Source organism: Ovis canadensis, chromosome 15, assembly GCF_042477335.2.
Source record: "Ovis canadensis isolate MfBH-ARS-UI-01 breed Bighorn chromosome 15, ARS-UI_OviCan_v2, whole genome shotgun sequence".
NCBI lineage: Eukaryota > Metazoa > Chordata > Mammalia > Artiodactyla > Bovidae > Ovis > Ovis canadensis.
The window spans coordinates 71440113-71468009 of record NC_091259.1 but is presented as its reverse complement, the minus strand read 5'-3'; the positions used below and the strand labels follow the sequence as shown (position 1 = coordinate 71468009).

The window sequence follows — 27897 nt, the reverse complement described above, 5'->3', positions numbered from 1 at the left end:
CAAGTCCAAAAAGGAGGAAAATGCAATAGGATAGCAGAAGCAAATACAGTCTACTTGAAACTCCAACTAGGCTTCCCAGGTGGCTCAGTGGTAAAGAATCTGCCTGCCAGTGCAGGAGACATAGGTTCCATCCCTGGGTCGGAAAGATCCCCTGGAGGAAGAAATTGCAACCTCCTCCAGTATTCTTCCCCAGAAAATCCCGCAGACAGAGGAGCCTGGTAGGCTACAGTCCATAGGGTTGTGAACAGTCGGACATGACTGAAGTGGCTGGGCATGCATGAAACTCCTACCAGCTTTTAGATTTAAAACAAGTAACCCATTTGAGGGAGAAATAGAGACAAACATGAATTAGGATCAAATGCCTTTATGAACTTTACCTGTATCAATAGGTACGGTTCTCTTGTAAATAGAAATGAGAGTTGTCTTTATCCATTCAACCTGAATTTAAACTTTCTACTTATTGAATGTCATACTAGACCCTGTGTAATAAGGATGTAAAAGACAGAGTTTACAGCCTGGTATGTAGCAACTGACTCTAGCATTCTTGCCTGGAGAATCTCCAAGGATAGAAGAGCCTGGCAGGCTATAGTTGATGGGGTCACAAAGAGTCAGACATGACTGAGCGATTAAGAATGAGAGAGACAGACAGGGAATAACTGACCTGCATCCAATTCAGTAAATGCTCTAAATATGTACACAGATAGTTTGGAAGTATAGACATGTAAGCACAAGGGTTTTTTGTTTGTTTGTTTGCTTCAGTTTTGGTTTTTGCTGGGTGGGTCTCTCATTCGTACTGTGGGATTTCAGTTTATGGAGGTGACTGAGTGACACCATGACAAGGTCAATGCCATGGAGAGAAGTTTTTCTTTTTTTTTAATTACATTTCCCTAGAGAAAGGGGCACACCATGCCATGAAGGGTTCCCGTGGAAGCATCAGGTTTGGGTCAGGAGGCAGAAGCAGGAGCAAGAGGCAAATTTAGGCCAGAGACTTTATCTGAGTTTGCATTGGGCAGGGCAGAGTAAACAGCTTGAAAAGTAAAGTGAAAGCGTTAGTTGCTCAGTCACGTCTGACTCTTTGTGACCCCATGGACTGTAGCCTGCCAGGCTCCTTTGTCCATGGAATTTTCCAGGCGAGAATACTGGAGAGTAGCCATTTCCTACTCCAAGGGATCTTCCTGGCCCAGGACAAACAGCTTGGGACTGGCTGATCCGAAAAATAAGTGGGGGTCTTCGGACTATCGGGGTGTTCTCTCATTGCCTGGTACCTGACCCTGAGATGACACAGGGCAGGGGAAGTAGTGGCTCTGTGTGTGAGAGCTAGATAAAGGGGGTGGTTGGTGTGCATATGAGAGGTGTGTCCAAGCTGTTTGTTATCTTTAGAAACTAGCTAGCCCTGGGAGGTCAGTCTGTCTCTAGTCAGCAAGATTTTTAGGATGTCGAAACATCATAAGATACAGAAAATAAAAAACACAATTAACACAGTGGGAGTAGGGGAGGAAAGGGGTTATAAATATTAGACAAAACCATAATTATAACGCATTAATGGTATGGTTGCCAACATCCATTGGATCATAGACAAAGCAAGAGAATTCCAGAAAAACATCTATTCCTACTTCATTGATTACGCTAAAGCCTTTGACTGTGTGGATCACAACAAACTGTGGAAAATTCTTAGAGGTGGGAATACCAGACCACCTGACCTGCCTCCTGCAAAACCTGTGTGCAGGTCAAGAAGTAACAGAACTGGACATGGAACAATGGGGCTGGTTCCAAATTGGGAAAGGAGTAGGACAAGGCTGTATATTGTCACCTTGCTTATTTAACTTATATGCAGAGTACATCATGCGAAATGCAGGCTGGATGAAGCACAAGCTGGAATCAAGATTGCTGGGAGAAATATCAAAAACCTCAGATATGCAGATGACACCACTCTTATGGCAAAAAGCAAAGAACTAAAGAGCCTCCTGATGAAGGTGAAAGAGGAGAGTGAGAAAGCTGGTTTAAAACTCAACATTCAAAAAATGAAGACCATGGCATCCTGTCCATCACTTCATGGCAAACAGATAGGAAAACAATGGAAATAGCGAGAGATTTTATTTACTTGGGCTCCAAAATCACTGCAGATGGTGACAGCAGCCATGAAATTAAAAGACACTTTCTCCTTGGAAGAAAAGCTATGACAAACCTAGACAGCATATAAAAAAGTAGAGACATTACTTTGCCAACAAAGGTCTGTATAGAGAAAAAGGCTATGGTTTTTCCATTAGTCATGTATTGATGTGAATGTCAGACAATACAGAAAACTGAGCGCCGAAGAATTGATGCTTTTGAACTGCGGTGCTGGAGAAGACTCTCGAGAGTCCCTTGGACTGCAAGGAGATCCAACCAGTCCATCCTAAAAGAAATCAACCCTGAATATTCATTGGAAGGACTGATGCTGAAGCTGAAGCTGAAGCTCTAATACTTCGGCCACCTGATGCAAAGAACTGACTCATTAGAAAAGGTCTTGATGCAGGGAAAGAGAGAAGGCAGGAGAAGGGGACGACAGAGGATGAGATGGCTAGATGGCCTCACCGACTTGATGGACTGAGTTTGAGCAAGCTCCAGGAGTTGGTGATAGGGAAGCCTGGCATGCTGCAGCGCGTGGGGTTGCAAAGAGTTGGACATGACTGAGGAACTGAAATGACTAAATGGTATGGTGAATTGAGGAAATGGAGTATTTTGTTGTTGAGGGTGGGTGGGATGGGAAGGGTAGAATCATTTCCCCTTTTCCAAATAGTAGGAAACTTTCTCCAGAATGTGGCAAAGTTTGTAAAACTTGGTGATGGATGTATGTACAGGCTTGTACAGGTTATTAAAAAATTAACATTTTTTAATATCTAGCCAGTCATTTACACAAATCTTTGTGGGCACCATAAACACTTTAGTGGACAGATGATTTTAGAGCTGAGTAAACAGTTACATGGGCTTTCCTAATGACTCAGCAGTAAAGAATCTGCCTGCAGGAGATGCAAGAGAGCTGGGTTTGATCTCTGGTCAGGAAGATTCCCCCCATGGCAATCCGCTCAAGTATTCTTGCCTGGAGAATCCCATGGACAGAGGAGTGAGGCTGGCTGCAGTCCATAGAATCGCGAAAAGTTGTACACGACTGAAGCCACTGAGCATGCACGCATGAAAACAGGGTCATAGAATTTAGGCTTAATTAACTAGCTCACCATTCCACTGCCAATAAACAACAGATGTATGAAGTCTAGATCTGACTGGACTCCCTCAAACACACAGAAGAACTGTACAAAAAAAGATCTTCACGACCCAGATAATCACGATGGTGTGATCACTCACCTAGAGCCAGACACCTTGGAATCTGAAGTCAAGTGGGCCTTAGAAAGCATCACTACGAACAAAGCTAGTGGAGGTGATGGAATTCCAGTTGAGCTATTTCAAATCCTGAAAGATGATGCTATGAAAGTGCTGCACTCAATATGCCAACAAATTAGGAAAACTCAGCAGTGGCCACAGGACTGGAAAAGGTCAGTTTTCATTCCAATCCCAAAGAAAGGCAATGCCAAAGAATGCTCAAACTATCGCACAATTGCAATCATCTCACACGATAGTAAAGTAATGCTTAAAATTCTCCGAGCCAGGCTTCAGCAATACATGAACCATGAACTTCCAGATGTTCAAGCTGGTTTTAGAAAAGGCCGAGGAACCAGAGATCAAATTGCCAACATCTGCTGGATCATCAAAAAAGCAAGAGAGTTCCAGAAAAATATCTATTTCTGCTTTATTGTCTATGCCAAAACCTTTGACTGTGTGGATCACAATAAATTGTGGGAAATTCTGAAAGAGATGGGAATACCAGACCACCTGACCTGCCTCTTGAGAAATCTGTATGCAGGTTAAGAAGCAACAGTTAGAACTGGACATGGAACAACAGACTGGTTCCAAAGAGGAAAAGGAGTATGTCAAGGCTCTATACTGTCACCCTGCTTATTTAACTTATATGCAGAGTACATCATGAGAAACGCTGGGCTGGATGAAGCACAAGCTGGAATCAAGATTGCCAGGAGAAATATCAATGACCTGAGATATGTAGATGACACCACCCTTACGGCAGAAAGTCAAGAAGAACTAAAGAGCCTCTTGATGAAAGTGAAAGAGGAGAGTGGAGAAGTTGGCTTAAAGCTCAACATTCAGAAAACTAAGATCATGGCATCCAACCCATCACTTCATGGAAAATAGATGGGGAAATAGTGGAAACAGTGGCTAATTTTGTTTTTCTGGGCTCCAAAATCACTGTAGATGGGGACTGCAGCCATGAAATTAAAAGACACTTACTCCTTGGGAGTAATCTAGACAGCATATTAAAAAGCAGAGACATTATTTTGCTGACTAAGGTCTGTCTAGTCAAGGCTATGGTTTTTCCAGTGGTCATGTATAGATGTGAGAGTTGGACTATAAAGAAAGCTGAGCACCGAAGAATTGATGCTTCTGAACTGTGGTGTTGGAGAAGACTCTTGAGAGTCCCTTGGACTGCAAGGAGATCCAACCAGTCCATCCTAAAGGAGATCAGTCCTGGGTGTTCATTGGAAAGACTGATGTTGAAGCTGAAACTCCAATACTTTGGCCGCCTCATGCGAAGAGCTGACTCATTTGAAAGGACCCTGATGCTGGGAAAGGTTGAGGGCAGGAGGAGAGGGGGACGACAGAGGATGAGATGGTTGGATGGCATCACCGACTCATTGGACATGGGTTTGGGTGGACTCTGGGAGTTGGTGATGGACAGGAAGGCCTGGCGTGCTGCAGTTCATGGGGTCGCAAAGAGTTGGACACGACTGAGCGACTGAACTGACTTGATGAAGTCCAGGTCTCACTTGACTCCCTCAAGCTCTTTACACCACATTGCATTGGAAAAGAAACAGAAAAGAAGAAATCTGCTAAGTGATCTATTCCTTAGCTCACAGTTCAGGACATGTCTCCCATCTCCACTTTAATACCTTCTTGTCTAAGCTAAAGAGTGACCATCAGTGCCTCAACCAAGCCCATTGAGGCCTCAACCGCCCTTCACATCTGAAGTACTTAACCCTCTGAAAATAAATCTTGGCAAAAAAAAAAAAAAATTATTATACACTTGCATTGCCCTAAAATGATGCTAAAGCTGAAAATCCAGTACTTTGGCCACCTCATGCAAAGAGTTGACTCATTGGAAAAGACTCTGATGCTGGGAGGGATTGGGGGCAGGAGAGAAAGGGGACGACAGAGGATGAGGTGGCTGGATGGCATCACTGACTCGATGAACGCGAGTCAGGGAGGCCTGGTGTGCTGCGATTCACCGGGTCGCAAAGAGTCGGACACGACTGAGCGACTGAACTGAACTGAAAATGACGAAAAACAACCGTGACGACCAAATTGAGAGCACCAAATAGATTCAGACCCTATGCACCTTTTACTTGGGAGGGGGTTAAAATTATACCCTCGATAACCATTTCCTTAGTTTGGAAGAAGAGCCTTCCACCAGCGCCTCTAGTTGATTCCCAACTCTGCCCCCTACAGAGTGGACAAGGATCCTGCTGTGTGTAAGCGACACTCCGGACCAGGGAGGCTAAAAAGAGAAACGAGAGATTTCTCGGTCGGAAAACGAAGAGAAACAATGGATTTGGGGGCCAAAGGCAGAGAGAGAACTTGAGGCCACGCTTCAAAGATAGCGGATGTAAAATTTCTCGTGAGGGGCGAGAGTGACCCAATCAAATTTGGTAATAAACTCTCAAAGAGGTCCGGACTGGGCAAGTTTAGGGATCGAAATGGGAAGAGGGAGCCCGGGGGAATCTAAGGGAGAGCACAGGGGGACTCGGCAGAACTAGAGTAGCTCGGGTGAGCCAGATCCCGAGGCACGCGCGCTCGGCCTGCAAGGCAGAAGGCGGAGCCTTCCGGGGAACCGCCTATCGGGCCGCTCTGTGGGCGGGGCTATCCCGCTCTCCTGTCGATTACATAACAAACCTGTGCCGGTGGCGGGGGAGCGGCGCGGGCTGTGGCGGCGGGGGCGTGGCCTGGGCGTGGCCTGGGCGTGGCCAGGCCTGCACCGGGCCAGGCAAGATGGCGGCCATGGATACTGAGTCGGCGCCCCTGACTCTAGAGTCGCTGCCCACCGACCCCCTGCTCCTCATCTTATCCTTCTTGGACTACCGGGACCTAATCAAGTAATGGGACGAGGCACATGGCAGGGGTGGGGTTCGCGGGTAAGGGAGGAGGTGTAAGGCAGGAAGGACGGAGGCCCGGCTCGCCGACCGAACCTGGACTCGGGTGTCAGCTAGAAGGTGACGCCAGGGCCACCCTGATCCTGCAGGGTCCCTCGGGGGTCCGGGGTGAGACCGCGGCGGAAGGGGTCCCGCCTTGAGGTCTTCCTCGCGGCCGGGGCCCAGGCCTGAGGAGCGACAAGAGCCCTCTCTCCCGGGCCTCAGCGAGGCCCAGTTGGAAGCGGGGAGATACTACTCCCAGCTGCCGGCCTGCGGACCCCCGCGGCCCGCACCTCCGGACCCCCGGCGTCTCTGCCCGATCCTGGCAGCCTTGGTCGGTTTGAAAAAGTCTCCGTCCCGGCGGCAGAGCACTATTCTCTTTCTGCCTGGGCCGGAGGCCTTCGGAGTCGGGCGCCAAAGTGGGCCAGTGGGACGCGGGAGAGGAGCCGGGCGACCCCCCTCACCCCTGGGTGCGACTTCTGCGGCAACGTTATATCTGGCAGGCTCACTTTCCATCTTCTCTGCTGGATAATTGTTTCGTTTTCAGCCTTCCTCCTCACGGTTGCATGTTGGATTTTGTTTTGGTACTGACTTCCGGTGTTGCGATACAGGTGACCATCTTCCCTCCTGTATGCTTTGGGTTTCACAAGTTGCCGGCATCTGTTCCCAAAAATAAACACCGGTTGCTGGTAGGGGTGGTTAAATGCCAGGTTCCTTCAGCGCTTGGGACTGCTTGGAATGGTGGCAGAAATGGCGCTGTTTACACCCTTGACAGCTGGTGGCATGCCTCTTTCTTGGGCCACCATATATATTTTCAGAGGAGGCAAAGACGCCCTCTTAAGGATAGGTAGGAGAGATTAGTTTTGTTTTGTTTGATTAACCATTGGATTCTAGCAGTTTGGTGACTGTACCCTGTGTTGTCAGGGATACTTGTAGACATGCAGCTTTCTTGAAGTTGGTGGCAGCTGTTGGTTTGTCTAGCTAAGTGGTGACAGAGAGAGAGCAGTTTCTGGCTGCTATCTATACTAATACCTGTGACATTTTTATTTTTCTAGGAAACAATTTTTTCTCTACTCACGCTTGTAATAAAGTTTGTCTTTTCTTTGGAAAAGTCTGTTCCAGCTGCAAACTCTCATCTGAAATATTGTGTTGGTAGGGCCTTTTAGGGGCTTCCCTTGTAGCTCAGTCGGTAAAGAATCTGCCTGCAGTGCAGGAGACCCGGTTCGATCCCTGGGTTGGGAAGATCCCCTGGAGAAGGAAATGGCGACCCACTCCAGTATCCTTGCCTGAAAAAATCTCATGGACAGAGGAGCCTGGTGGCTGCAGTCCATGGGGTCGCAAAGAGTCGGGCACGACTGAGCAACTAACACTTACTTACAGCCTTTTAGAAATCTAACACTACACACACTCTTGATCTAATGGGCTACTTTGCTTTCAGAATGATCTTTCTAAGACAGAGCCTAAAAATCCTGTAATGCCACTCGTTATTTACAGATTATAACCTAAACTTCAGGGAGCATTTAAGGCCCTTATTATTTGATATAGTCCACTCTATCCAAATTGACCTCAGCCAGCATACCACACTTGTGCCTTTTTTGTTCTGTGCCTTAAACTCTTGACCTTGCCTGGAATGCCATGCTCCCCTCTTCTCATCCTAGCAAGATGAATTCCTTTAAGACCCCCTGTCCTGAGTCCGATCTCTACCTTTTTTCCTCCCTCTGCAGAGTTCATTTACCATACCAGATAGATTGTGCATTTCTTAAATATAAAGACTGTGTTGTTTGTCTTTGTAGTCACTGTTTATTCAACAGGTTTTTTTTTTTTTTTTTGAGTGTTTCTGTGTGCCAGCCTATTAAATGCTGGGGAAACAATAGTGAACAAGACACATAAGGACCCTCTTATAAGCTTTTACAGTCTAATGGGCAAGATGGAGAAAAAGTGCATAATTACAAGAGCTGCTGTGTGCTGTGAAGGAAATGAATCAGTGACTCTGTTAAGGAGCTGATTCAGACTGGAAGGAGCTGCTGTATATGATAGACAGCATAGAGCAGTCCTGGCAGAAGGACCCGTGTTTTCAGGAGCTGATTGGAGGATAGCAGAGCCTGTTGGAAGAGCTAGAAGACTGATGTTGTAGGAAGTAGGGAGTGACTCACAGGCAGAGAGGCTGAGCAGAGACTGGTGAGATCATGAAGGACCTTGTGAGAAGTTCAAATTTATTATAAATGCTTTAGGTCGTAATCAAAGTTTTAAACAAAAGTGACATGATCCCTCTATAAATGTTTGTAGAAGTAAACTGAGTTGAATACTGTATTAGTCAGGGTTCTTGAAGGAAGCAGGACCAGTATGTGTGTGTATGTGTGGCTTATTTTAAGGTATTTGCTCATGAATTGTGGAGGCTTTTTCCTATAGTCTGCCATGTGCAAGCTGGAGACCCAAGAAAGCTGGTGGTATAGTTTGAAGGGTAGGGAGCTGGAGAAATGATTCCAGTCTGGCTCTAAAAGCCTGAGAACCAGAAGTGCCAAAGGCAGGATAAGATCAGTGTCCCAAATTAGTGGTCAGGCAGAGAGCAAATTCAACCTTCCTCTGCCTTTTTGTTCTATTCAGACCCTCAGTGGATTGGATGATGCCCACCCGTATTGGGGAGGGCTGTTTTGCTAACTTAGTCTGCCAGTTCGAAGGCTCATTTTTTCTGGCAACATCTGACAGACGCATCAGGAAATAGTGTTTAACCAGCTATCTGGGCATCCCTTAGCCCAAACAAGTTGACGCAAATGCCATCGAATTTTATCCACAGAAAAGTTTCCAATGTACTGTGACTTTCCTGTAGTATGTAGCTCAGATTTTTCAAGTGTCTCTCCCATTGCTAACCTTCTGAAGGTTTTGGTACATATTTGCTGAACTGGATTGGATTGGATTGATTAGTCTATTGGGATCATTGTGTAATGTAAACTGCACAGTTTGAGTCTCACTGCATATCAGAATTATATGTGGCACTTTAAAAATAAACATATCATGCCCGAGGTACAGACTTCACCCCATGCCGACTGAGTCAGAAGCTCTAGGACAGTAGTTTTCATCCTTAATGTCCATCAAAAATCATTTCTGGTGCACATTCCAGAGATTCTTTTATGTTGTTTAACTCTTGGGATATTAAGAGAGAAGGACCTAAAAAAGAGATAGGGGACTCTTGAGTTCACAAAATTGGAGGGATTCCTAGTTTTGCAAATGTTTGGGCGTCTCCTGAGAGAGGCTGAAAAGGATGAGAATGATGTTTGTGTAAAATCTGAAAAGTGAACAAAGCCTATTCTGTTTAGCATCAGTTGTTTTTTTAACATGCCCCACTCATGGCCTTGACAAATCCTATGTGAGTTAAGATTCCCTTAATTGATTAGTTATTGCCCAAGTAAAATCTTTTAACACCTACCTACTTTCTCTAACTTGTGATTTCTCTTCTGAAAGGATAGAAATCCATTTTTTAAAATCTCAAGTTCATTCTTTTTTGAATTAATTACATAGGGAAGGATTTACAGGCATCAAGCACTGTTAGAAATCTCTATATAATAAGAAAATTATTTCTAATATTTCATATTTTTGAGCAGTTGACCCTAAGTTGAATAGCTGTGGATACTGAATCAGAACTGTTGTGAATCTAACATCTTTTATAAGTGGGTTTTCCAATAGTTCCTATAATTGAAAAGTGTTTTTGGCTGCATATTCCTGTTAAGAAAAAAAATTGGAACAGAGGGTCTATGTATTTAATATCAAATGTCTCAGATCTTAAAAAGAAAAAACAGTTTGTTTACATCTGCATAACATTTCTATTTGTAGAAATGATTACTGCCCAATAATGAGTATAGGAAAACTCTTTTATTTGAAATAACTCCAGTGGTTTATATGTTTCATAGACTTTTGTATGAAAATTAAAATTGTAGACATTTTGCAGTGTGTTTGTGAACTCAAATAGTTAAGATTTCACTGCTCACAAGGTAATTATACTAGCTAACACGTTAAATAGGTTTTAGAAAATACTGTTTTGCGGAAGGTAGTGGAAGAAAAGCAAAAGGAACAAAACAGAACTTAACATTGAATATTTTCATCTTCATTTCTAAATTGCTTTCTTGTTTTCTTTTATACTAACCATGAATCTGGTTACTGCCAGCTGTTGCTATGTCAGTCGAAGACTCAGCCAGCTATCAAGTCATGATCCTCTGTGGAGAAGACATTGCAAAAAATACTGGCTGATATCCGAGTGAGTATTTGGGAAACATGTATCTTGAAATTGGGCCCTTGGCTTTCATTAGTCCTAGTCTATCCTGATTTTCCTCTCTAAGCCTGTCTCTTTAACACCTTTGATGGCTCTGCTTGTGCCTGCCAGTAAAAGCAGGTGTTCTCCAAACTTCTGTCCGTGGCTGACTGCTCTTCTCCCTCTGAGAAGTCTCCCGCATGCACTCCTGCAGTTTGTAGAGATGACTTGTATACTTCTAACTCCCAAACCTGAGTGTCCACCCCAGACATTGCCATTGAACCGCAGATTTTTTGCATAACTGTCTGCTGGACCTTTCCACTGGATGACCCACAGGGTTCACCGAATTTAGTAAATTTTAATCAATTTGATAGAATAAAAGTGTAGATGACAGAAGGTGGGAGTTGGAAAAGGTGAAAGAAAGGGTAAGATTGCTAATATCTTTTTCTTAGGTTGAGGGGAGTCAGGTGGTAACTGAAGTTGGTGAAGCAAGAAACAGAGATTTAAACATATTATTTAAACCTAAGCTATTGAGTAGAACTAAAAATAACAGCCTCTAAACATTGGAAGGAGAAAGAATGAGGAAGAAGGAATTTCATGTATTGCTTCATCCTGACCTTTTATTGATTCTTTGGGGTATCAGTAGATAGATATAAAATTGATAAATCAAGAACTAGAGGAATAGGGACTTCCCTGGTGGTCCAGTGGTTAAGAATCTGCCAGCCAGCGTAGGGGACGTGGGTTCAGTCCCTGGTCCAAGAAGATCCCACACGCTGTGGAGCAGCTAAGCCCGTGTGCCACAGCTACCGAGCCTGTGTGCTGCAACTGCTGAGGCCACTTGGCGCAGCTGCTGAAGCCCACGTGCTCGAGAGCCTGTGCTCTGCAAGAAGAGAAGGCACTACAGTGGGAAGCCGTCATACCACAGCTAGAGAGTAGCCCCCGCTCACCTCAACTATAGAAAGCCCAGACGCAGCAGCAAAGACTTAGTGCAGCTACAAATTTAAAAAATTAAAAAATACAGCTGGAGGAACAAGCATTTAGAATTATAGAGATACCTTCCAGAAGTACCTAAAGTTTCCTTTGAGGAGTTGGACGAAGAACAGGAGACTGCCTAGCTTTTCATTATAAGTTCTTTGGTACTTTTTGGTTTTAATAATATGTGTATTACTTCGATGAATAAAAGGTTACTTCCTTCCTACCACTCCCCTCACCCCAAAACACACACACACATGTACATACAACACCCTGAATTGTTCTCCCCATCCCTAAACCGAGTCCTCCTGTATTCCTGCCGTCATAGCGGTACCATGCATCCTGGCATCCAAGCCAGAGAGGGGCAGCATCCTGCGTCTCTTCTGTCCTTCTCTCCCTACCTCATTCAGTGACTAAGCCTTTCTGACTTTAGCCCTGTATGTTTCTTGAATCTTTCCTCTCATTTCGTTTCGCCACCACAGCTTTAGTTCAGTTATCGTCCCTTACCGGACTGCTGCAGAACCTTTCCAACCGGTCTCTCTGTCTCTGGTATACACCCCTCCCAAACCACAACCACAGGTCTGCTCTTTTCACTCCCCTGTTATAACTCTTCAGTGACTCTCTATTCCCTAGAGGATAAGGTCCAAGGTACTACTGGTATTCTGGCTGCCTTATCCTGTACCACTTCTGACTCTTAAATTTATATTTCATTCTTTCTCCCTGATTAGACTACATTCTTTGAAGGCAAAAAATGTGCCTTATTTTCAGTGTCCTCAGTGGCTAAATAAACAGTAAATGTTTGTGGACTTGTACCAGACAGAAATGTTGAGTTTTGACTCCTTTGCTGTGCTGTATTGATTCTCTGGTTAATCCAGTGTAGATAAATTAGATTAATATAGCCTGTCAGTCATTAGTTTCTAAATGTGCTCTAAAATGGAAAAGCTAAATATATATTTTAAAATTTTACAGTTGGTATGTTTTTAGGAGTAAGTTGAAATTCATATCCCATATGTTATTCATATTATATCTTATTAAGGATTAGAAAACTTACAAAAATAATAAATAGAAAGTAAAAAAATAAGTGACTCATAATCCCACTATTCCAGGAATAACTTGTTAAATTTTTTGATGTGTGTGTTACTGTTTATTATCTAGTCTTCATTTGTAGCTAAAATAAATGAAAAGGAAGACAAAAGTAGCCACAGATTCCCAATAAAGTATGTTGGTAGGTGTCTAAAATATATGCTGATTTCATTGTAAAAGATTTTTAATTTTATTTTTTAAATCTGTTTAGGGAAGAGAAAACACAGAAGAACCAGTGTTGGAAATCCCTCTTCATTGATACTTACTCTGATGTAGGAAGATATATTGACCATTATGCTGCTATTAAAAAGGCCTGGGATGATCTCAAGAAATACTTGGAACCCAGATGTCCTCGGATGGTTTTATCTCTGAAAGGTATTGGGAATACAGGGTGTCCCTTCCTCATTATAGTGACTCTAGTATAAACAGGTTGAATAACTTTAGGTTTCTGTCTCCTACGCTGATCTGTGCTAATCCAACATTGTCTGTAATGCATCATTCACTTTTGGTCAGGGAAACGGGAAGCCTCGTTTGCTAAGGGGATACTGGCCCTGGTTTGCCCACCTCCGCACCCGCGTGATTCTTTATTGGAAGGGAAGGCTGAACTCATCTGATCTTTACATTTGTTTTACATAAAGAAACTAGTAATGCTAGAATTGCTTGAGGATACCTATTGTAATTTCTTTTAAAAGACTTTTTTTTTTTAATTGAAGAATTGCCTGCTGTATCAACCCTCTTCCCTGTTTTCAGTACAAATAAGTGTTTATTTGACAGCCTGGTATTAGGAAAGACCAAATATTGACAGACCGGGTTTTTACGCATCTGAAGAGCAGCATAATAGAATAGGGAAAACTTTCATCCCTACTTTGACATTTACAGAATAATGAAACTAGGATTTGAAGTGAGGTTTATTTGACCCCAGAATCTGTGCTCTGTCTACCATACTACTATTGTCCAATTTTGGCAAGAAATATTAAGCTATTTTCCATTACTTTGATTTTTAAATTTATGCCCAAGAAATACATAAATGGATTGGAGATGCTACTTATCTGCTTTAGCCTCCAATTTTTTTAGGTTTCTCCACTAAAAGGAATTTTATATGTGTTTTGGTTTTGCTAAGCTGAAATTGGAATTAGTTCTTCTCAAATGTATTCCTTTTGAACTGAGGTCTCTTTTGAAAAGGCATTCCTTTTACATTTCATATTTCTGCTGTACTTTTCCATGCAAATATGAATTTCATACAATCATGATTGCATGACCAGTTACTTAAAACTGAATTGCAAGGAAGTAGAAGAAAGAATAATATGGTAGAGAGAGTAGAGCTTTGAAGGAAAGGACCCTTGATTAATATTTTTATTATTATTTTTTCTTGAAAGAAAAGAAAAATATCATCTATTTCATATGTGGGGTTGAAAAATTTCAAGAGGAAAATAATTCCAAAAATAGGTAATTTGGTGGTAATATGTAAAATATGTAAGGGTTAGTGGGCTTCCTGGGTGGCACTAGTGGTAAAGAACTTACCTGCTAATGCAGGAAATGTAAGAGACGCAGGTTCGATCCCTGAGTTGGGAAGATCCCCTGGAGGAGGAAATGGCAACCCACTCCAGTGTTCTTGCCTAGAGAATCCCATGGACAGAGGAGCTTGGCAGGCTACAGTCCATAGGGTCTCAAAGAGTCCTACACGAGTGAAGTGATTTAGCATGAAGCAAGTATGCAGTAGCCAATATTTGTTCAACACAAAGCTAGGCGCTAAGCTAAGTACTGTGTATTATTACATTTAAATTGCCAAAATCCAATGACGCAGACAATTACTATTCTCATCTTATAGGTGAGCTACCTGAGGCAAAAAAATCTAAGGAAGTTGTTTGCTATCACAAAGCAAAGGCTGAGCCAGGATTTGAATACAGGACTGATTCCAGAGCTGCGGTCTTAATAGCTGTTGAAGGAAGAGAGGACCTATTCTGCTTAGGTTATCTTAGGACTCTTAGAGCTAGTCTAATATTAGGATATTTGGAATATGAGAATATATTCATTGTTCTCCTTTGAGGCACGGAGCTACCAGGAAAGGAAGAAACTAAGGGTACATAGCAGCCTCTTCCTTTTCTTTTTTATAGTTTTTTAGGGGGGCACTCAGTTGGTATTCCCAGGCTCCCTGCTCACAGTTGTGTACGTAGTGGCTGGAGGTGTGGTAGTCAGAGGGTTCCTTCACAGCCCCTGTTTTACTGCTAGGTGCCAGTTCTCTGGGGTCTTTGCTGTGAGTTGGAATAGGACAGATGCTCTGAAATCTAGAAAATTGGGGGTTCTATTCATGTAGACCTATGAGTTTTAGGACTGAGTCAGGAACTTAGCTATTCATCTCAGGGGCCATGATCCCTGACTCAATTTCAAGAGTATGGAGATTGCAGATAGGAAACCTGGAAAGCAGATAGGCATTGGGCTTGGGAAAATTTTTATTAAGTATCTTGAAATTATAGTGTACTGGCCTGTTGTTGTCATTCAGTCACTCAGTCATGTCCAACTCTTTGGGACCCCGTGACTGCAGCATACCAGGCTTCCCTGTCCTTCACCATCTGCCAGAGTTTGCTCAAACTCATGTCCACTGAGTCAATGATGCCATTGAACCGTCTCATCCTCTGTCGTCCCCTTCTCCTCCTGCCCTCAATCTTTCCCAGCAACAGGGTCTTTCCCAGTGAGTCGGCTCTTCACATCAGGTGGCCAAAGTATTGGAGTTTCGGCTTCAGCATCAGTCCTTCCAATGAATATTCAGGGTTGATTTCTTTTAGGATTGACTGGTTGGATCTCCTTGCAGTCCAAGGGACTCTCAAGAGTCTTCTCCAGCACCACAGTTCAAAGGCATCATTTCTTCCCCACTTGGCCATTTTTATTGTCCAGCTCTCACATCTATACATGGCTACTGGAAAAACCATAGCTTTGACTAGATGGACCTTTGTAGGCAAAGTTATGTCTCTACTTTTTAATATGCTGTCTAGGTTTGTCATAGCTTTTCTTCCAAGGAGTAAGCGTCTTTTAATTTCATGGCTGCAGTCACCATCTACAGTGATTTTGGAGCCCTAGAAAATAAAGTCTGTCACTAGTTCCATTGTTTCCCCATCTATTTGCCATGAAGTGATAACCAGATGGTGTGGTGTTTGTTTTTTGAATGTTGAGTTTTAAACCAGCTTTCTTACTCTCCTCTTTCACCTTCAAGAGGCTCTTTAGTTCCTCTTTGCTTACTGCCATAAGGGTGGTGTCATCTGCATATCTGAGGTGATTGATATTTCTCTTGGCAATCTTGATTCCAGCTTGTGCTTTATCCAGCCTGTGTTTCAGATGATGTACTCTGCATATAAATTAAATAAGCAAGGTGACAATATACAGCCTTGTCCTACTCCTTTCCCAATTTGGAACCAGTCTGTTTTTCCATGTCCAGTTCTAACTGTTGCTTCTTGACTTGCACACAGGTTTCGCAGGAGGCAGGTCAGGTGGTCTGGTATTCCCATCTCTTGAAGAATTTTCCACAGTTTGTTGTGATCCATGCAGTCAAAGGCTTTAGCATAGTCAATGAAGCAGAAGTAGATGTTTTTCTGGATTTCTCTTTGCTTTTTCAATGATCAAAAGATGTTGGCAATTTGATCTCTGGTTCCTCTGCTTTTTCTAAATCCAACTTGCACATCTGGAAGTTCCAGGTTGCAGTCTGTCTAATGGTATGTATCATCTGTCTTTGAAGTTCATATTAACCTTAAGTGTTAGCTTAACATTTTTAGAGTCAAGGGACTTTTTAGAGATCATTTTGACCAAGGATTAGCAAACTTTTTCTTTAAATGACCAGCTAGTAAATATTTTAGGCTTTGATAGGCAGATGACCTTTGTGACAGCTGTTCAGCTCTGCTATTGTGGGAGAGCAGACATAGACAATTCAACAACAAATGGATGTGGCAGTGTTCCAAGAAAACTTCATTTAGGGAAGTAGGTGGCATTTGGCCTTCGGGCTATAGTTTGTGGATCCCTGATTTATAACAGCCCTTTTCTTTTCATAGGTGAAGGAACAGTCTCAGAGAGTTTAGGTGACTTATGCAGGGTCCTGTAGCTGGTGAGGAACAGAGATGAACTCTAGAACTCTAGGCCTCTTGGCGCCTATTGATCTTTTCACCTCTTCCTCATACAAATAGGCTGGGGGCCAGGAAAGCACTTTATTAAGCATATGAAAGTTGCTTAATCCTCTCTGTAATTTTCTGTAGGTGGTTATCATCATCTATTTTGCAGAGGAGGAAACCAGATTAAAGAGGTGAAATAACTTGCCAGAGATCACAGTCAGTCTAGTCATGCCTTGGTATCCACAACGGATTGGTTCCAGGGCTCACTGAGGATATCAAAACCCAAAGACACGCAAGTGCCATTGTTGACCCTTTGTATCTTTGTGTTCCACAACCGTGGATACAGAGGGCCAGCTATAATTGGTAGAGCTGAGATTTGATCCTGGTCTGTCTGGCTTCCAAATTCTGTTAGAGTAGGATGCCCCTCTAAAACATATTTCCTTGTATTTGTCTTTCACCATGTTTCCTTGTTGTCATTTAACTTTTTTTTTTTCTGTCTTGCTATCTATTTTCAAGAAATGCTTGGTTTCTTAATATTACATGTTAAATGTCCAATATGTAGCACTAACCATATAAATAGTAATTTTTTTCTCATTCAACTTCCGATTCAGATAGCTATTTAGCTTGTTTACTTTCATACTGAACTTTTTAAAAAATAAACTTTTTTTTAAGTAATTTAGGGTTCCTGTGTACCCCTCAGCCAGCTTCAGTTTCCCCTAACATACCACCCTGTGGGCCATTTGTCAAACTAAGTCTTCACTGGCACATTCCTACTCACTGAACTCTGGACTTTATTTGTAATTCCCCAGATTTTCCATCAGTGAGATCCTTTTTCAATTCCTGCACACAGTCAAGAATACCACATGGCATTTAGTTGCCATGTGTCTCCTCACTGTCCTCTGGCCTGTGGAAATTTTCCAGCCTTTCCTTATCTTTCACAGCCTTGACAGTTTGAAGCAGTACTGGTCAGGTGTTTTGCAGGATGTCCCTCAGACTGACTTTTTCTAAAGTATTATTCCTGATTAGACTGGACTAAGGGGTTTTTCAGGTTACTACCAGGTGAAATGTTTCTCTTATCACATAGCTGGAGGTATGTGATATCGACAGGCTATTACTAGTGATGTTAACCAACCTAGAGAAATGTGCACAGATCAAAAATAAACAAAGAAATGTGCACAGATCATAAGTGTACAACTCAGTAAACTGTTGCAATGTGAACTTTCCCATTGTAACACCCTTCAGGTCATAAAGTAGAATAATTATGTGTACCTCGAACCCTCTCTCTTTCTCAGGGGTAACCATTATCCTGATTGCTAATGCCACAGAGTAGCTTTCTCTCTTTTTGAACTTTATATAATTTGCGTGATTAACTTGTGTATTTTGTGTAAAGTATTTGTTTCATTTGTGAGATTCAGTTGTGTGTAACAGTATTTTGTTCATTTTTGTTATGGTATAAACATTCCATTGTATGATTAGACCACAGTTTATGTATTTATTCTACTGTTGGTGGATAGTTTATTTCTAGTCTTTGACTATTACAAATAATATTGTAAATCATTTTTAAAGTAATTTTTATTAGGGCATAGTTGATTTAAAATGTTGTGTTAGTTTCTGCTGTATGGCAAAGTGAGTCAGTTATACATATACATATATCCACTCTTTTTTAGATTCTTTTCCTATGTACGTCATTACAAGTGTTGAGTGGAGTTCCCTCTTCCATACAGTAGGTCCTTATTAGTTATCTATTTTATGTACAGTAGTGTGTATATGTCAAACCCAGTCTCCCAATTTATCCCTCCCCCCCAATCCTAAGTCTGTCTTCTATGTCTGTGACTCTATTTGTAAATCATTTTTGATGTATATATGAGCATATTTCTATTAGGCAAATATCTGGGATTGCATTTGTTGGGTGGTATAGTATGCTTACATTAAACTTCAAAAAATAGTTAATTTTCCAAAATGGTTTTACCACTTTACATTCCTACTAGCACTTTAATGTTGTCATTGTTTTTATTTTAGCCTTTCTAATGGGTGTGTATGGTGATTTTAATTTGCGTATCCTTGAGGAGGTAGAATGACAGTTTTATTTCTAGCTTTCCAATCCCTATATGTCATTTCTTTGTTTTTCTTGCTTTATTGAACTGGCTGGGCCTTCAGTACAGTATTGGGTAGAAATGATAATAGTGAGTATCCTTATCTTTCCGACCGCAGAGGGAGAGCTTTCAACAAGATGATGTTTGCTATAGGTTTTTAGTAAATACTCTTTAGCATATTGAAGGAAGTCCCTTAAGATCCTAGTTTGGGGAAAGGGTTTTTTGTTTTTGTGTTTTAAATGAATAATTGAATTTTATCAAATCCCTTTCTACTTCATTCTGTTAATGCTCTGAATTATATTGATTGCTTTTTCTGAATGTTAAACCAGTTTTGCATTCTTGGAGTAAACTTACTTTGGTTAGAATGTATTATCTTTTCTTTTTAATATATTGTTGGATTTGATTTGCTAGTATTTGGGGTTTTACATCTATGCTCATGAGAGAGTTTGGCCTGTAATTTTCCTTTCTTGCAATGTTCTTGTCAGGTTTTGGTATCAAGATGATGCTGGCCTTGTAAAACGAGTCGGGAAGTGTTGCCTCTTTTTCTGTTCCCTGGAAGAGTTTATGTAAGCTTGGTCTTATTTCTTGTTTAAATGATTAGTAGAATATTACCAGTGAAGCTATTCAATCTTGGAGTTTTCATTGTGGGAAGGTTTTAAATTAAGTTTCAATTTCTTTATCAGATTTAGGACTACTCAGATTTTCTGCTTAGTCTCATGTCAGTTTTGGTAAGTTGTGTTTTTCTAGGAAATTGTGCACTTCATGTACATTTTCCAATTTATTGCTATAAAATTTTTCATAATATCCTCTTATCTTTGTAATGCTCGTTGGATCAGTAGTGATTTCACCTTTCCATTTCTGATGTTATTTGATATTATTATTTCTCTCTGTTATTCTTGATCAGTTTTGCTGGGTAGGGACTAATCAATTTTATTAATGTTTTCAAAGAACTGACTTTTGTCTTTGTCAATCCTCTGTATATTAATATCTTATTTCTTATTTCATTAATTTTGCTGACTGCGTCTCTTTGAGTTTATATTGTCACTTTTTCCTGACTTGAGATTATTACTTAGACTATAAATTTTTCAGCCTTTCTTATTTTCTTCAAATCCCTTTAGGTGTATAAATTTCCCGTTAAACATAGCTTTAAGTTCATCCAACAAGTTTGAATATGTTGTGTTTTCATTAACATGCAGTTCAAAATATTTTGTGATTTCTTCTTTGACCCATGGATTGTATAGAAATGTATTCCTTCATTTCCAAACATTGGGGGCTTTTTTAGTAATCTTTTTAACGTAATTTATATTTTAATTCCACTATGATCAGAGAATATACTTTATATGAGTTTAGTCATTTGAACTTTATTGTGATTTGTTGTGTGTCCAGCATATAATTTATCTTGGGAAATATTCCATGTATACTTGAAAAGAATATATATCTCTCCTATATATTTTTTGCCATTGTTGCCATTTAGTACTATGTATATAATTAGGCAAAAACTGTTAATCTTATCAGATCATCTATACTCTTATGAAGTTTTTGGTTTCCTTATTCTGTTAGTTACTGAGAGAGATATGTTAAAATTCCTTACTGTGGTAGGCAGAGTTCTGAGAAAGTTTCCCATCCTTGTGGTACATGCCTGATAAAATGATAGCCTCCCCCTAAATATGAGTGGTACTATGGATATAATTTGGAGAAGGCAATGGTACGCCACTCCAGTACTCTTGCCTTTTAGTCCTGTGATAGGTCATATCATATGACAAAAGGTGAAGGGGTTTTACAAGTGTAATGAAAGTCAAAAATTAGTTGTTTTTTAATTAATTATTAATCAAAAGGGAAATTATCCTGAGCAGGCCTGACCCAGAAGGAACTTAAAAGGAACTGGGCCCTTCCAGAAGTCAGAGAGATTCAAAGCATGAGTATCTCCCCTATTGGCCATGAGCAAGCAAATTGGCATGTTGTGGAGAGCGCCAGCTGATAGGGAATGGCAGATGGCTTCTCAGAGCAGAGAGCTTCAGTTCTACAACTGCAGAGAACCATGTTCTGCCAACAACCAGTGAGTTTGGAATAGAACCCCGAGCAAAGGATGCATAAAATGAGCTAGCAGCCCCAGTTAACACCATGACTTCAGCCTTGTGGGACCTGAGTGGGAGATCCAATTAAGTCATGCCCAGAATTCTGACCTGCAGAAACTGTAAAATAGTAAATGAGTGTTGTTTGACACTTCTAATATTGTGGCAGTAGAAAACTAATATTCCCATTATAATTATAGACAATCTTTTTTTCCATTTTAATCCTGTCATTTAAAAAATATATTTTGAAGCTGTGTTATTAGATGTACAAAACTAAAGTTATAATGCCTGTGTAGTGAATTGAACCTTTTTTCCTTTACGGAAAGTCCTCCATTACCTCAAATAATGCTATTTGCCTTCAAGTCTGTTTTGTATGATTTTAGTAGAGCTATTTTAGTTTTCTGTGTTTACATCTTTAAGATGTGCCTCTTGTATATAATTGTGTTTTGTTTTTCATCTGGTCTGTCAGTCTGTTTTTTAATTAGATTATTTAGTCTGTTTATATTTAATATAATTACTAATACATTTGAATGTAAATATACCATGTTGCTGGGAAGCCCAGGTGGTTCGTGGTAAAGAATCCACCTACCAGTGCCGGAGATGCGGTTTGATCCCCCAGTCGGGGAGGTCCCCTGGAGGAGGAAATGGCAACCCACTCCAGTACTCTTGCCTGGAGAATCCCATGGAACAGAGCAGCCTGGTGGGCTGCAGTCCACGGGGCTGCAAAGAGTCAGACAGGACTCGGCGGCTGAGCAGGCATGTGTGCATACCTTGTTTCTACTTTTTATTGGTGCTGCCTCAGCAGCTGCTCCTTTTTTTGCATTCTTCTTAATTATCTTTTATTCCATACCCCCTTGCCTTTCTTAGTTAACGTCTTCTTTTAGTGATTAGTCTAGAAATTAAAATACGTATGTCTGACATAGTGAAAGTCTGTTGTAAAATTAATATTTTTCCCACTTCCTGAACAATGAAAGATCCTTAAAATACTTTAATTTCAATTACCTCCCTCTTTTTATTATAGTTTTATGATTTTAGTTTTCAACCTATTTTATATCTTTGAAAACATTATTTCTATTTTATATGTTCAATATTATTTTAGATTTACCTCCATATTTACCTCTTGTATTGCACTTTATTTCTTCCTGTATCTTCATGCTTCCATCTGGGGTAATTTTTCTTCTGCCTGAAGAATTCCTATTAGTATTTTTTTTGTTTCTAATGAGGGACTGCAACTGCTGAATTATTTTCAGATTTTTTTTTGGTTGAAAAATGTATTTATTGCATCTTCACTTTTGAAGTATAAATTCACTGAATATAGAATTCTAGTCAGCAGTTGTTTTTTTTCCCCAGCGCTTGGAGATACTGTTCTAGCTTCTGTTGTTCGGTTGGTAATTTAGCTATCAGTCTTACTGTCATTCCTCTGAAAGTGACTGTGGCTTTTTCCCCTTCTCTGGTTGCTTTTAAGATTTCTCTTTGTCTTTGATTTTCAGCAGTTTTCCAGTAATGTGTCTAGGTAACAATTTTCTTTGTAATTATAGTGCTTCTTGTAATTATAGTGCTTCTTGAATTGTTTTAATAAATTTTGGAGAACTCTCAACCCTATGATAATGCTGAAAGCTTTGCTCAGTTTCTCAACTTTGTGTTTGCTTTCAGAATTGGTAGTTGCCTCAAAGACAAGGTAGCTCCAGTGGCTAAACTCTTCAGTCTCCCTGTTCTGGACCAGCCTCCCCTGGCCCAGACCGTGCTGGTTCTCACCGCCTTTGAGGTTCTCCAGAAACGTTGAAACCAATATTCTGTTCAGCTTTTCTGCTTCTAAGCAGAAGGTTTGGCCCAGCAGCCTGTTGTGCCATTGCTGGGAGTGACTCTCTTCCTTGCTATTTGTAATGATACTTTTTGAAGCTAGTTTATATGGCAGGCTTACAAACATGAAAATCAAATGCTAGGTAATATCCTCCTAGAATAAACCTACACCTAAGTCCTGTATTCCCCATTGAGAAGCTTGGCTAAGACTCTTGAACAACATCTGTTTAGAGAACTTCTGGAGAGTTTTTTTAAATAGAGAAGTTTATTAGATTAAGAAAAATGAGCTGTGCTCTTCAGTTTGCAGTGTAATGTGAAAAATTATTGTGGATTTCACTGGTGCCTGCCATTCCATATTTTACTTAATGCCAGTGCTTTCCCCCTGGAGAGGAAACTGGGGAATTTGCTTGCTCAGGTGCTTCAAATGTCACAGCCAATCTAAAGTGATGTAATGGTTCTCTGAATATTCAGTTCATTTCCCTATATTTCAGCAAGTACCTTTTAGGCAGAATTCAGTTGGTCTAAAATTGTTTCATTGGCTAGCAGATACAGTGGAATTCCTTTTTAGATTTAAGACTATCATTGTTTCATAATTTGCTTTTTTGTGTCTCTGCAGAGGGTGCTCGAGAGGAAGACCTAGATGCTGTGGAAGCTCAGATCGGCTGCAAGCTTCCTGATGATTATCGGTGTTCCTATCGTATCCACAATGGGCAGAAGTTAGTTGTTCCTGGGTAAGATGTTCACTGTTTGGGTTATTTTTTATGATACAAAGTATTTTCTAGAGTGTAAACAAATTGTATTTGTAGTTATTCTTAACAGATTAAAGGAGTATGAGAATTTCCTCTTGTTTGTTGTAGCAATCCATAAGACAGAATATAAAGCTTGAATTTGATTTTGCCAAAATAGATTATGTCTCAAAAGCATCATTTCTATTAATACATCTTTATAGTTTAAATGAAGTCTGGTTGGAGGTGGGAGTATGGGACATGAGAGAGGGGTGTGTGTGTGTGTATATATATATAATTTAACTAGAACTGTTCTGAATCCTTGAAATGTTTACCCTGTTACAGGCCAGGTAAATTGTTTGGGAGAACTTGTTGTAAATTCTGTGTATCATACATCTAAAAAGTAATTTGCTCAGAGCTATACATACTTAACCAAAGAAAATATAGTTTTGTCCTATTCAAGCATAGCCTATTTTAAACTTACTTCCAAAAGATATGAAGTATTCACTGTGGATCCTTTTGGTAAAAGCAGAGCATGCAGTAGCTGTCAAATTCACTCCTAGTTTTAAAAGGTCTATTCTTTGAATGATTCTACTCCTTTTGTTCCTTTATGAAATTAAGCTAATTCAGAGACTTTGCATTTGTGACATGCTAATAGGAATTTAGGGAGAATTTTGCATTGTTCTTGTTAGAATTTGATATCTCTATGTGTGTGAAAAATCATATGAGGCTCTTTTACCATTTTAGATCAGAGTTGAGTGAGGACAGGGAATCTAGAAGGTGATCGATCATGTTGAGGTTACTGAGGTTCAGATATCAAATACTGGGCAGTTAGAACTAGATAAGCCTAAATCACTGATTTTTTTTTTCTACTCTTGTTTTCCTGTCACGCTGCAACTTGACAAAAAAGGAAAAATTGTCATATTTCGAGAACAAACAGGAGAGAACTTTACTAAAGGAGTTGCTCTCACTTGACATGACAAACAGGTCATGAGTTCAACCCAGGGATTTTTATCTGTCCACAGCTCAGTGAGACTTAGGATGAGACTCTTGCAAAGACTGAAACCTGTGTTGTTCTCATTTGTCTACCATGAGATGAGTTTAGACACCAGACATCCCAAGTTTTTGAAAATTTGAATAAGGTTTAAGCTGATCTCCATTTATTCTGCCTGGTAGGATAGAGTAAGCTAAAGGTTGTATCAAGATAAAACTATCAGAGAGAATATACTCCTTTAAACATAAAATTAGTCATACATACATATATAGCAAAATGCTGGCAAATTATGGCAAGATAGGTTTTTGAAAGCAATAAAACTATTTTTTCTTTTTAAAAGCTTTACATTTAGATCTTTAGGCTTTTAATTTAAACCAGAATCTTTCCACTCAAGAGTTTGAATTTAAGATATATAGAAATTGTAGTGTTTCATGTATTCCTGCTTTAGAATCGACATGGTAATCAGTTTTCATAAAGTTGTCAATGTGAAATTAGTACTCATCAAAAGGTTGCAGCTGACTAAATTTTTGAGTCTGTGTTCTCAGGTTGTTGGGAAGCATGGCACTGTCTAATCACTACCGTTCTGAGGATTTGTTAGATGTCGACACGGCTGCTGGAGGCTTCCAGCAGAGACAGGGACTGAAATACTGTCTCCCTTTAACTTTTTGCATACACACTGGTTTGAGTCAGTACATAGCAGTGGAAGCTGCGGAGGGCCGAAACAAAAATGAAGTCTTCTACCAATGTCCAGTAAGTCGGAAGTGTCTTGAAAGGTGGCTTTCAGATATGTTCTGATAAAATATGCATTAGGAATTTTCAAGATTATGGAATGAGTATAGAGCGTTATATAATTTGATTATAGACCTATGTAACTAGAAGGCTAATATTCTGATTTAAAGACATAAAATACTAAAAGAAAATTTCACCAATGGACCAACAGTGCAAACAATTGTACGTATAGAGGGGAAGCTGTGATTTGTGTTAGGGATTTTAAGCTTGAGAAAAACTAATGAGCTTCTTTCTGAGGTGATTAATTGTAATATCAGTTTCTAACTTTAAAAATCTAACATTTGCACATCATTTGATTCAAGTTCTGAGTGCAGTGGAAACTTTCTAAACTCTTTCTTCAGCGTGTATTTGGGTTATTGAAAAATATAGATCCTTTTCAGGAGGCTTTTGTTAAGATTTTCATGTACACATAGAATATCATGTCATTTGGTCTTATTATTTCCTCAGTTCTCAGTCATTCCTCAGTTACAGACCTGCTGCTTTTGTTTTTGTCTGGATGTGAACTTTTAACTTAAAAGAGGAATTTAAAATAAAAAATATTTTTCTTAGTTATCTGAGACATGTGACTCTATATGACATTTATATTATTTAAAGAACTTCCATTACTTTAAGTTTTTTTCTAAGCATTTGCATTTCTTTATCTCATTTTTGACTTGATAGTTCTGTAAGGTTGCAGGACAATGACTTGGCCTCTCATTTCCTGAGAGAAACGATTAATCTAGAATTGTTCAGGTCCATTGACTGAATCCAAAGCCCTGTCTTTTAGGTCCATAGGTCATGTATCATCTCATGGTTTTAACGTCTTAATTGTTCTCTTAAAGGATCATTTTTTTTAGTTCATTTGAACACTGAGAGCAGTGTATAAGCATTTTAACAGTTTTTGAGAGCTGCTTGGCGTTCTTCCAAGGGCTTGATAGGAAGAGCCTAAATACAGAAATCATAAAAACAGAAACTGAACAGTATGTGGAATGTCTAAGTATTGTTTAGAGCACTTCAGTTATTGCTGTCTGTTTTGCCTTGTCCCCAGGGAAGGATACAATGAATAACAAGAAATTAAGTAAAATGTACCATATTCAATTATAATATTCTTTTTCTCACCTAGGACCAAATGGCTCGGAATCCAGCTGCTATTGACATGTTTATCATAGGTAAAACAAGAGTCTTCTTCTCTCCCTTTTTCCTTCTGGTCCAGACACATTAAGTTAGTAAAAACTTGTCTGTTTACTTGATCAGCTAGCAATTTTATATTTGTATTTCTTAGAGTGTGTTGGTTCATAAAGTACTATAACTATGTTTCTTTAGAATAGCCCTTATACTTCATTTGACTTGGGTTTCTACTTGGAAAAAAGCCATGCCCGATACAACCTTGTTCTCTCAGGATTCTTCTGTAGAACAGTGAAACACTTGGAATAGCTAGAAATGTGTATATAGTTCCGTTACACACACATGCATTTTCGGTCGATCATATTAATGTGTAATTAGATAATGAAATAACGGTGCTTGTTCTCGTCTAGTGCCAGTGCTGTAGTAAGATACTGATAAGTCACACCAGAGACCTCAAACCAGCAGCCTTCAGAGACCAGTATAAACTGGGCCTTATCAACTGCTTGGCACACCTGATTTTTCTTGGTCTTAAAAGGGTATTTCTCATAGGATTTTTTTTTAAACTTTTTATTAAAACCAATGTTTACAATGTTATGATAGTTACAGGTGAACAGTGAAGGGACTCAGCAATACAAACACATCTCATAGGATTCTGAGAACAATTCAGTCTGTATACAAGAGCATCTCACCCCTTTGTTGTTCATTCATTCTTGTTTTGCTTAGATTTTGCTCAAGTCAGACAAGCGTCCTAACTATCTGTTCTGCTTTTTAGAGGTATTTCTGGCACATATTAAACATCCTCATGTATTAATAGTGAAGGGGCCTTCCAGACTAAGTCATCTATAATTGTATCGCCTAATGGAATCTTGAGCAGAGTATAAGTTTCTGTGAGTTCAGAAACTTATGGCATATTCTAGGTTTAATAAATAAACTGGTACAGCCACTATGGAGAACAGTGTGGAGATTCCTTAAAAAACTGGGAATTGAACTGCCACACGACCCAGTAATCCCAGTGCTGGGCATACACCCCAAGGAAACAAGAAAGAGACGTGTACTCCAGTGTTCATTGCAGGACTATTTACGATAGCTAGGACATGGAAGCAACCTAGATGTCCATCAGCAGATGAGTGGATAAGGAAGTTGTGGTACATATACACAATGGAATATTGCTCAGCAATATCCTTTTCCCCCTGCCCATAGGGGAGGGTGAGGAAGGCAGGGGTTGGGTGCAGCCTCTGGCCCTGACCTTCAGTCTCCTGTCCCCTGCCTCGGGGCGTCATTGGGGGCTGTTGGTCTTCTGAGCAATATTCTATTGCTCAGAAGGAATGGATTTGAGTCAATTCTGATGAGGTGGATGAACCTGGAGCCTATTATACAAAGTGAAGTAAGTCAGAAAGAGAAAGACAAGTACTGTATATTAATGCATATATGTGGAGTTTAGAAAGTCAGTACCAACAATCCTACATGCAGGGCAGCAAAGGAGACATAGATGTAAAGAACAGACTTTTGGACTCAATGCGAGAGGGCAAGGGTGGGATGATTTGAGAGAATAGCACTGAAACATGTACATTGCCATGTGTAAAATAGCTGACCAGTGCAAGTTTGATGCATGAAGCAGGGCACCCAAAGCTGGTGCTCTGGGGCAACCCAGAGGGATGAGGTGGGGAGGGAGGCGGGAGAGAGGTGCAGAATCGG

The 27897-nt window shown here is 40.4% G+C and overlaps 1 protein-coding gene across 1 annotated transcript in view; it reads left to right on the top strand.

Moving 5' to 3' along the window:
• The first annotated feature begins 6016 nt into the window (after positions 1-6016).
• Positions 6017-27897, top strand: part of FBXO3 (F-box protein 3) — a 33553-nt gene continuing 11672 nt past the window's right edge. The window contains exons 1-6 of the mRNA XM_069553630.1: positions 6017-6197; positions 10393-10482; positions 12743-12906; positions 23207-23321; positions 24855-25059; positions 26201-26246. Coding sequence (XP_069409731.1) covers positions 6094-6197; positions 10393-10482; positions 12743-12906; positions 23207-23321; positions 24855-25059; positions 26201-26246 — 724 coding nt within the window. The 5' untranslated portion in view covers positions 6017-6093. The remainder of the gene's footprint in view (positions 6198-10392; positions 10483-12742; positions 12907-23206; positions 23322-24854; positions 25060-26200; positions 26247-27897) is intronic.